At 41.8% G+C, this 11117-nt stretch overlaps 1 protein-coding gene across 1 annotated transcript; it reads left to right on the top strand.

The window, feature by feature from the left end:
* Positions 1–427: 427 nt before the first annotated feature.
* LOC115192872 (sulfide:quinone oxidoreductase, mitochondrial) lies at positions 428–11117 on the top strand. The gene is made up of 10 exons (XM_029751786.1): positions 428–761; positions 4284–4532; positions 4976–5146; positions 7143–7196; positions 7704–7904; positions 8134–8343; positions 9263–9446; positions 9648–9715; positions 10208–10386; positions 10639–11117. The coding sequence occupies exons 2-10, from the start codon at positions 4305–4307 to the stop codon at positions 10694–10696; spliced, it is 1353 nt and encodes a 450-aa protein (XP_029607646.1). The 5' UTR covers positions 428–761; positions 4284–4304; the 3' UTR covers positions 10697–11117.

The raw sequence follows: 11117 nt of genomic DNA, 5'->3' as shown, positions 1-11117 counted from the left end.
AATTATATTATGTTAGCTAAACGCCATTTCTTTTAGAAAACGAATGTAAATGTCACCACTAAAACACAATAAATACATGTAATTTTGTCCTTGAAACATTTAATTGAAATACTGTAGAATTCCATTCTTCTAACGGAGGACTGCTCCCACTGGGGAGTGCGAAAATGCCACGGTGGCTTCAAAGCCTTTCAAACCGTCTCTCAATGGCCAATACATAACAACAAATCAATACAGGAAGTACATGTAGGAACACAAGTATATATAAATAATATACAATGGACAATTGGGCTAGGGGGTACAATATCACATTACACAAGGACCTTAAGGGTTACTGTACGTCATTGCCAGGGATTTCTTTTGACAATGGTGTCATCATGTGGACATTGCGAGTAATGCACTCAGCAGTTGATAGACTTTCAACAGGTCGATGAGCTTGTGCAGTCATTTGTGTTTACAACTCATGTTTCTGCACAGCTTCCGTTTGAAGAGGTTTGATCAAGCATGTCTTTATTGTGGGCGGAATGTTTTTTTCAAGCGTCATGAAGTCTGGGTTTTGTGAAACGAGGCCAATTTGTACTTACTGTAGTGGTTTACTACGAAAACTATACTACGCAATCGGTGACACGCTCTCGAGGTGTGTTTAAGACACTGAAGGTAGATCGACAGTACATTTGACCAGAGCAAGGAGTCTGAGTAGCCAGTCATAGATCGCCAGCTTGCAAGGATCATATCCCGTTTTCGCAACTTTCTTCTTAAATAAGGTAGGTTTCTAGCTTCGACGCAACAAATTCTGGGAGTCTGTTGGGACATTGGTCCTCGACTCGGTCCCAGTCCAATGTATTTTTAGGCAATTCAAAATATACAATATAGTAGAAAAAAAGTATACAAACATTACAAAGAACAGTCATGGAATACATACATACAATACATTTAAATAAACACCTTGTAAAAAGTACAAACATATAAAGTTTTGATAGCTTTTTATGTTATGAGAAGAAGAAATTGTGTTTATTGTGTAATTTCGTTCTCAAATAATAGAGGTTTTCGACTCTTCCATTTACGAATTTGGAATTGAGCTTAAATAACAATGATTTTGATTAAGAAGGCTTCGCATAGCCTTTGCTATACTTTGTAAAAAACAAATATAACATTTTCAAGTAGAAGGGGAAAATGTGCATGTATATAGTCCCAAAAAACATCTACATATCTTTCAACAACTTCCGGGTATAAAATAAACGTAAAACAGTCCGGTTGTTCATTACAGAAGGTACAATAAACATCAATGTCTTTAAAAAACGTTTTAAGTTCATGTTTAGTAAGGTAGCACTTTTTGTATTCATTTATATGAAACGAATGTAATATTATTAGTTAAAAAGAAACTTCTGAGAAAGAGAGTAACTAAAGAGCTACATCCCTTTGTAACCAATGATTCCCAGGATGTGGGCTGGGCTGATTCCTCATTGCTAGCTGGGTTACATTTATTTTGAGTTCTTTCTATGATCAGGTTACTAGCCTGTTCAACCTCTCTTTCGTGTCGTCTGAGATTCCAAAAGATTGGAAAGCAGCTGCTGTCATCCCCATCTTCAAAGCAGGGGACACTCTTGACCCAAACTAATACAGACCTATATCTATCCTACCCTGCCTTTCTAAGGTCTTCGAAAGCCAAGTCAACAAACAGATTACCGACCATTTCGAATCCCACCGCACCTTCTCCGCTATGCAATCTGGTTTCAGAGCTGGTCATGGGTGCACCTCAGCCACGCTCAAGCTCCTAAACGATATCGTAACCGCCATCGATAAGAAACAATACTGTGCTGCTGTATTCATTGACCTGGCCAAGGCTTTCGAATCTGTCAATCACCACATCCTCATCGGCAGACTCAATAGCCTTGGTTTCTCAAATGATTGCCTCGCCTGGTTCACCAACTACTTCTCTGATAGAGTTCAATGTGTCAAATCGGATGGCCTGTTGTCTGGGCCTCTGGCAGTCTCTATGGGGGTGCCACAGGGTTCAATTCTTGGGCCAACTCTTTTCTCTGTATACATCAATGATGTCGCTCTTGCTGCTGGTGAGTCTCTGATCCACCTCTACGCAGACGACACCATTCTGTATACTTCTGGCCCTTCTTTGGACACTGTGTTAACTAACCTCCAGACGAGCTTCAATTCCATACAACTCTCCTTCCGTGGCCTCCAACTGCTCTGAAATACAAGTAAAACTAAATGCATGCTCTTCAACCGATCGCTGCCTGCACCTGCCCGCCCGTCCAGCATCACTACTCTGGACGGTTCTGACTTAGAATATGTGGACAACTACAAATACCTAGGTGTCTGGTTAGACTGTAAGCTCTCCTTCCAGACTCACGTCAAACATCTCCAATCCAAAGTTAAATTTAGAATTGGCTTCCTGTTTCGCAACAAAGCATCCTTCACTCATGCTGCCAAACTGACCATCCTACCGATCCTCGACTTCGGCGATGTCATTTACAAAATAGCCTCCAATACCCTACTCAATAAACTGGATGCAGTCTATCACAGTGCCATCCATTTTGTCACCAAAGCCCCATATACTACCCACCACTGCAACCTGTACGCTCTCGTTGGCTGGCCCTCGCTTCATCCTCGTCGCCAAACCCACTGGCTCCAGGTCATCTACAAGACCCTGCTAGGTAAAGTCCCCCCTTATCTCCGCTCACTGGTCACCATAGCAGCACCCTCCTGTAGCACGCGCTTCAGCAGGAATATCTTTGGTCACCCCCAAAGCCAATTCCTCCTTTGGCCGTCTCTCCTTCCAGTTCTCTGCTGCCAATGACTGGAACAAACTACAAAAATCTCAAACTGGAAACACTTATTTCCCTCACTAGCTTTAAGCACCAGCTGTCAGAGCAGCTCACAGATTACTGCACCTGTACATAGCCCATCTATAATTTAGCACAAACAACTACCTCTTCCCCTACTGTATTTATTTATTTATTTTGCTCCTTTGCACCCCATTATTTCTATTTCTACTTTGCACTTTCTTCCACTACAAACCATTCCAGTGTTTTACTTGCTATATTGTATTTACTTTGCCACCATGGCCTTTTTTGCCTTTACCTCCCTTATCTCACCTCATTTGCTCACATTGTATATAGACTTATATTTCTACTGTATTACTGACTATGTTTGTTTTACTCCATGTGTAACTCGTTGTTGTTGTATGTGTCGAACTGCTTTGCTTTATATTGACCAGGTCGTAATTGTAAATGAGAACTTGTTCTCAACTTGCCTACCTGGTTAAATAAAGGTGAAATTAAATAAAGTTCAGAAAACATCTAGCTTTTGTTTCTTAGTTTTTGTTATTCCCAGATAAATGATTGTATCCTTAACTGGGATGTCAGATATTGAGGGCATTTCAGTCAAGTGACTTGCCTAGTAAACTGACTTGCCTCGTAAAATAAAGATAAAATGAACATACAGACGAAGTAATGAGGATCATTTAGTTGCTAATGGCAGCCTGCAGTACCGCGGTCTGCCTTCAATTTGAGAAACTCCACAAGGACAGCACTGAGCTAACCTGCAACATCATTTCCTAGAGAAGCTCAAACTATGCATGCAATGTTTCCAAAAACATTTCGACACACTGAAATCACACTTCCTGATCATGAAATACGCCACTGAGCATCCTCATAGGAAGCAATGGGGTGATGTCATCGATGACTTCGTCCATGTGTTTTACAGTCTGTGGGATCATCAGAGATCCTATCATTCACCATTTAAATGTTGACTAGTGTTTAGAGTGGTCCCAGCCCAATGTCCCAACACTCCCAGAATAAGTTGCATTGAAAGGGAATGGGGGAATACCTAGTTAGTTGTCCAACTGAATGTATTTAACTGAAATTTGTCTTCCCCATTTAACCCAAGCTAGTAGAGGTCTTGGTAGAATGATATGAATAGGCGTGAATAGGCTGCTCTGCATAGACTTCAAATCACTTTGCTCAATGCTATTATTATTTTTTGGCATGGGGGGGCTATGAAATATGCATATGTACTATGTGGGTTGGCAATGAACTAGCTAGGTTAAAGAAGTCCGATTGATAGAATAGTTACACAGTTAACCTTACACATACGACGAATATAACCAGTAGCCTCAATAACCTAATAATTGTTAGTGTTTTTTTTATATTTGCAGACATGCACCTTCTGCTGTTTTTTTCTTTGACTACACTGCCTGTCAATAATCTGTCAGTCACTTGGCCCTATGGAATCACTGTAACTGAATCCTGATTTTGAATCCATTCTAGAGATCATACAGAAAAGAATACATGGCTACAGTCCGAGTGGTGCATCGGCAGCCAGCCCTGTGGAGGCAGTGCCATAGGACTGCTGCTATTGGCATCTGTCATCTCCACACCAGCAGCAGCAGCCATGCCCCCTCCAAAGAGCATTACAAGGTCCTAGTGCTGGGAGGAGGAAGTGGTGGCATCACAATGAGTGCTCGGATGAAGAGGATGCTAGGGGCGGAAAACGTGGCCATAGTGGAACCCAGTGAGGTAATAAAGACAGTGGGTGAGTCTCAAATGGCTCCCTATTCCTATATAGTCCACTACTTGACCAGGGGCCCATAGTGCATTACATAAGGAATAGGGGGCCATTTTGGATGTGGAACATGTAGTCTCGTGCACAAGAGTATATATTTAAGCATTAAGTCCCGGGGAGGGGGTGTGGTATATGGCCAATATACCACGGCTAAGGGATGTTTTTAGGCGCAGTGCCTGGATACAGCCCTTAGCCGTGGTATATAGGCCATATCACAAACCCCCAAGGTGCCTTAATGATATTATAAACTTGTTACCAATGTAATTTAGAGCAGTAAAAATCAATGTTTTGTCATACCCGTGGTATACGGTCTGATATACCACGGCTGTCAGCCAATCAGCATTCAGAGCTCGAACCTCCCAGTTTATAATAAGCAAAATTCTTCCCGTGGTTTTAGATGCACTACTATCAGCCCATCTGGACCTTGGTTGGCGCTGGGGCTAAAGGTGTGGCCTCTTCCGGTCGCCCTACCGCCAGTGTTGTGCCGTCTGGTGTCAAGTGGGTTAGATCCAGGGTTCAGGAGATCAACCCAGACACAAACACTGTGCGCACAGGAAATGGCATGGAGGTAGGCAGGGCTGTTTACTTTCCATATCGTTTATTTGATTTAATTCACATTGATTGAAGTTATGAAATGTCATTATAGGGCTTGGTCTCGATCTGAAGGCAAAGGTCAGTCAAGTGTTGTCATAATCTGTGTTGCTCATCCTTCCTGCGCATAATAGCCTGAATCTACCACACACAGCAAAACCGATTAGTGAAGGTGCTGGAGGCAAAATGCTAAACTGGGGGAAAAAAAACAGAAAAAGCTATAACACTTCAACATCAGATGGCAAGATAAAAGGCTATAGAGCAGGGCTCTCCAATCCTGTTCTCAAACCCTGTTCTCGTAGGTTTACACCAGGGCTCTCCAACCCTGTTCCTGGAGAAGAACCCTCCTGTAGGTTTACACCAGGGCTCCAACCCTGTTCCTGGAGAAGAATCCTCCTGTAGGTTTACACCAGGGCTCTCCAACCCTGTTCCTGGAGAGCTACTCTCCTGTAGGTTTACACCAGGGCTCTCCAACCCTGTTCCTGGAGAGCTACTCTCCTGTAGGTTTTCAATCCAACCCCAGTTGTAACTGACATGATTCAGTTTATCAACCAGCTAATTATTAGAGTCAGGTTCACTAAATTAGGAACAGGGTTGGAGAGGCCTGCAATATAGATCCTCTTGATATGCAACTGGACAAATTACAATGAAATCATTCAGCTTTACATGTCCTTTACACGGAGTATACCAAACATTAGGAACGCCTTCCTAACAGTGAGTTGCACCCCATGTTCCCTCTAAACTGAGCGCTCGCCCCGGGACTGCCGCCCAGGAGAAACATTGGCCCACGTAGAGAAGCACGAGATTGAACAGACCGGTGCGGCATAACCAATCAAAGCTGCAGTAGGCCTATATGCAAATAGACCATTGCCATATGGATCTGTGGCATTTACTTAGAACTGGACCGTGTTTACAGCATGAGTGGTCGTGAGTAGATGCAGTGATTTTGAGATCAAAGGGAGAGCTGCATGTAGCCATGTGTGCCCATTTTGTTCATTTCCTTTGCTAGTTAGTGAGTTATTAGCCCAGTTGTAGATCATTTGTAGTCAGCAATAGTGGAGTGATTGCTTCCTACAAGAGCACAAAACGTGTACATTTCTAGACATCTTTGAAAAGCGAGTCAGGTAACAAGCTTTTTTTTGTCTTAAAGGAGCAGTGTTGTATTTTGAGACAGGCTTGAGTAAGCTAAGTAGTGAATAGGCAGAGGGTAGCATAATTTGTCTGATTCTCTGTAATAATTGTATTGGTATAATAATAATGCATTTTATTTTGTAAAGTGGTTTCTTGCATCAAACAACATTTTCAGTCACCTGCTTGTCTGAAGGACAAGTGGATACATGGGTTAATGTCAAGCACTGCATGTTTTTTTTCAAAAGTCTTATGGAATGTAGGCCTACATTGAACACCACACATTGGCTGTTAATGTTATGGGATGCATTTTCTCAAAAAATGTTTTAATGGTAGGCAACTCTGGTAAGCCTAGATTATGATCAAATAGCCACAGTAGCCTACTTGGCCACTGTTAAAACTGTAACTTAAAGCGGCTACAGCCTCAGTGTTGACAGTAAACGCGTTCAGGAAGTTGCACAGAATTTTCACAACGTTCACGTTTGCGCTCAGCAGACCTGAAATGTGCTCTGTGCTGATTTTTTTTGTTGCGGGAACATTGTTTTTTCTTCCCTATTCACCCACTAAATGGCACACATACACAATCCATGTCTCAATTGTCTCAAGGCTTAAAAATCCTTCTTTATCCTGTCTCCTTCCCTTCATCTACACTGATTTTGAAGTGGATTTAACAAGTGACATGAATAAGGGGTCATAGCTTTTGCCTGGTCAGTCTATATCATGGAAAGAGCAAAGTTATTAATTGTTTTGTATACTCAGTGCATGTTTGTTAATAACAAGGAAGTAGGCCTACAATAATTTTACCTTACAAATGACTGGAACTTGTATTGTCTTCCCTGTAACAGATCTCCTACCAATATCTGATAGTGGCTTTAGGTTTACAGCTACACTATGAGAAGGTAATAAGCACCATATTGTTCATTTTATGCCTTTCACCACTCCCTCAAATATTGTTTTAAAGGTCCAATGCAGACATGTTTATTTCAATATCAAATCATTTCTGGGGAACAATGAAATAACTTACTGTGAATTGTTATCAATTAAAATGGTCAAAAAAATAAACAAAAATAGCTTCTTAGCAGACTGTCTGAGTGGGGAGGTTTGGAACTCTCTTATCGGTCTATTAACGAATTTACCGTCTGGTGATGTCACCAGGCAGGCCAAAACTCCATTCTACCAATACAGGCAGAAATGTCAGGTGGCCTTTTCAAACAGCTCTTACACTAAAGGGGCATTATCATATTTTTTCACAATTTCACAATATTATTCCTTAGTGTGGAAATATATTTAAAATACAGGTAAATCACACGTTTTACTGCACTGGGCCTTTAACATAAGTCATTTTATAGTATGAGTCAATCTCTGCCAATGATCATCTATTTTTGTGTCTCACAATCACTCTCTAGATCAAGGGCCTGCCTGAGATTGAAGATTGGGTAAAATTTAAGATTGGTTCAAACTATTCCGTACAAACTGTGGAGAAGACTTGGAGTGCACTGCAGAACTTCAAGGAGGGAAATGCTGTATTCTCTTTCCCCAACACTCCGGTGAAGTGTGCAGGAGCACCACAGAAGATCATGTACCTGACCGATGCTTATCTCAGAAAGGTATTGTGATATAAAATGCATCAGATAAACTGTTACAAAAATGTAGATTCAGAATACCTTTTTATATCTGGGTTGACTTGTGTTCATCAGTGCACACCGTAGCAAAACGTTTTGAAATGGTAAAAGTGTATTTCTTGCTGGTACCTAATGAACACAACCCAGCTCTCATCTGTGTCATACCCTTCCTCAATATTATAACAGGTTTATTCTGATCTGATCCCTCTCGAAGACAGGAAAAAGGGCTAAGGCCAACGTTGTGTACAACACATCACTGCCAGTGCTGTTTGGGGTCAAGAAATATGCAGATGCATTGTGGGAGATTGTGAAGAGTCGCGACATCCAGGTGAATCTCAGACAAAATCTCATCGAGGTCCGGGCCGACAAGCAGGAAGCTGTGTTTGAAAACCTCGACAATCCTGGAGAAACCAAAGTGTTGGAGGTAATTTGCTAATGGAAAAAAGAATGTAGCTGAGGGATATGTTCACACTTTTCTAACATATTATTTAAGTTGACATAGAAAACTGATGCTAAGTAACGTAGTATGCAGATGTAGTATGCAGATGTAGTTATTGTAGCATTCACAGTTATTGTAGCATTCGCTATCTCAGTGGTCTTGTGGTTGATGTTTCTAAGATAAGAAGATTGGTATGATTCAACCGGGGATCGAACTCCCAAAGACTCTAAAAAATGGTACCTGATGTCCCTCTGTTTGGCATTAAGGAGATAGATTGGGGGTAAGGCCCTGTGATAGACTAGCGTCCTGTTCAGGGGGTGTACTGGTACATCAAGCTGCCTCTCACTACAGAAACAGGAGATAGACCAGCGTTCTGTCCAGGGGGTGTACTGGTACATCAAGCTGCCTCACTACAGAAACAGGAGATAGACTAGCGTCCTGTCCTGGGGGTCAACTGGTACATCAAGCTGCCTCACTACAGAAACAGGAGATAGACTAGCGTCCTGTCCAGGGGGTGTACTGGTACATCAAGCTGCCTCACTACAGAAACAGGAGATAGACTAGCATCCTGTCCAGGGGGTGTACTGGTACATCAAGCTGACTCACACTACAGAAACAGGAGATAGACTAGCGTCCTGTCCAGGGGGTGTACTGGTACATCAAGCTGACTCACGCTACAGAAACAGGAGATAGACTAGCATCCTGTCCAGGGGGTGTACTGGTACATCAAGCTGCCTCACTACATAATTAGGAGATCGGGCAGGAGCCTATGGCTCATTCTGGCTCAGACAGGGCTTAACTCACTAACTATCAGAGTATTTGCTGGGCAACAACTTGACAGTAATAGTTTGATTTGTTTGTGCTAATTTTCAGTCAGGGAATCAAGCTTTTCTTTCTTTTTCAGTATGAGATGCTTCATGTCACTCCTCCGATGGGACCCAACCCGGTGGTTAAAGGATCCTTATTGGCTGATGAGGCTGGCTGGCTAGACGTCAACAAAGAGACCCTTCAACATAACAAGTATCCCAACGTGTTTGGGATCGGAGACTGCACCAACCTGCCGACATCCAAAACAGCTGCTGCCGTGGGTAAGTCGGTTTTGTTTCTTCTGTTTTGCCACTAGTAAAACATGAATAGCGCTACCACAACTCAACACCAGGGGAAACAGCTCTTGCAAAACTTTTTCTGTGGTATTTCCCTGCGAGGTTGAAAACCTGGACCTACATGTACTACATTTGTTGAGCATGGGGAAAAGCATCAGTAAGAATATGGTGCATTTTTATTTCCAGCTGCCCAGTCTAGTATTCTGGACAGAACAATTTCAAAAGTGTTGAAGAATGAAAAGCCGGATAGGAAGGTACGTTACCTAACACTAATTACACGTAACCTCGTATTAATTAATTAATTAATTAATTACGTTGCGTATTAGTATTTTTAGAATCTTCAAGATAACACAGGATATGTCCCAAATGACACACTATATAGTGCACTACTGATGACCAGGGCCCTGGTCAAAAGTAGTGCACTATGAATTGAATAGGGTGCCTTTTGGCACATATCCACATTATTATAAACTGGGTGGTTTGAGCCCTGAATGCTGATTGGCTGACAGCCGTGGTATATCAGACCGTAAACCACGGGTATGACAAAACATTTATTTTTACTGCTCTAATTATGTTGGTAAACAGTTTATAATAGCAATAAGGCACCTCGTGGGGGTTTGTGGTATATGGCCAATATACCACGGCTATGGGCTGTTCTTAGACACGACGCATGACGGAGTGGCCATATACCACACCCCCTCGTGCCTTATTGCTTAAATATAGCGCTAAAATACTTGTGATTACAGTATGATGGCTACACATCCTGCCCTTTGGTGACGAACTACAACACCGTCATTCTGGCTGAGTTTGACTATAGTGGGCAGCCATTGGAGACATTCCCTATTGACCAAAGCAAGGAGAGATGGACCATGTACCACATGAAAGCTGACGTGATGCCTCATCTGTACTGGCATGGACTTCTCAAGTAAGTAGCTGTCAAAGATAATTACTGGGTCGTGTTCGTAAGGCACCGAGGGGGGGGGGGCTCAAACAGGGATGGATTTACTTGATTTGACCAATAAGAAATGCTCATTTTCATTTTCCATCACTAAATGTTTTCTGTTGTGTGCTCTAATAAAACCAACCTTTTTATTTAGACTAAACAGGGAATACATGTTTTATAGAGCTTTTTGTTGCTAATATTAGTCCAAACATACATCTGATATTTTTCCCATAGGGGGTTTTGGGGTGGACCAGGACCATACAGGAAAATCATGCACCTTGGCATGAAATAGAAGCTTCTACAACCAATTCAGCTGTTTCAGACTGCTACAATGTAATCAACTTTTTCTCTGATCTTTGATTCCCAGATAGGGTTGCAAAATTCCTGTGACTTTCCCAAAATTCCAAGGATTTCTGGAAAGTTACTAGAACTTTGCAACACTATTCCCAGACCACTATTTGAATAACCATAATTCAATTAAGCAAGGTATTAACACACGTGTGTGTGTGTGTGTGTGTGTGTGTGTATATATATGTGTATATATATGTATATATATATATATATATATATAAAACCTCTAATAATACTGTCAGTGCTTAATTTGAGCCAGATCACCTATTTTCCGGGATCTGGTACCTCTTGCGGCATGATTTATTAATTGTTTCACTGTTCGCACTATAAACATTCTAATAAAAGCTATCAGTCAAATCAAA

This window comes from Salmo trutta, chromosome 4 (assembly GCF_901001165.1).
Source record: "Salmo trutta chromosome 4, fSalTru1.1, whole genome shotgun sequence".
Taxonomy (NCBI): Eukaryota; Metazoa; Chordata; class Actinopteri; order Salmoniformes; family Salmonidae; genus Salmo; species Salmo trutta.
Note: the sequence above shows the minus strand (reverse complement) of the source record. Positions and strands in the feature narration are given on the sequence as shown.

Bases quoted from the DNA above. Each gene is read 5' to 3' on its own strand.
- LOC115192872 (XM_029751786.1), top strand. From the start codon at position 4,305: ATGGCTACAGTCCGAGTGGTGCATCGGCAGCCAGCCCTGTGGAGGCAG. The intron at 4,533-4,975 runs GTAATAAAGACA...CCGTGGTTTTAG, and splicing joins CCATAGTGGAACCCAGTGAG to ATGCACTACTATCAGCCCAT. The intron at 7,905-8,133 runs GTATTGTGATAT...TCCCTCTCGAAG, and splicing joins CCGATGCTTATCTCAGAAAG to ACAGGAAAAAGGGCTAAGGC.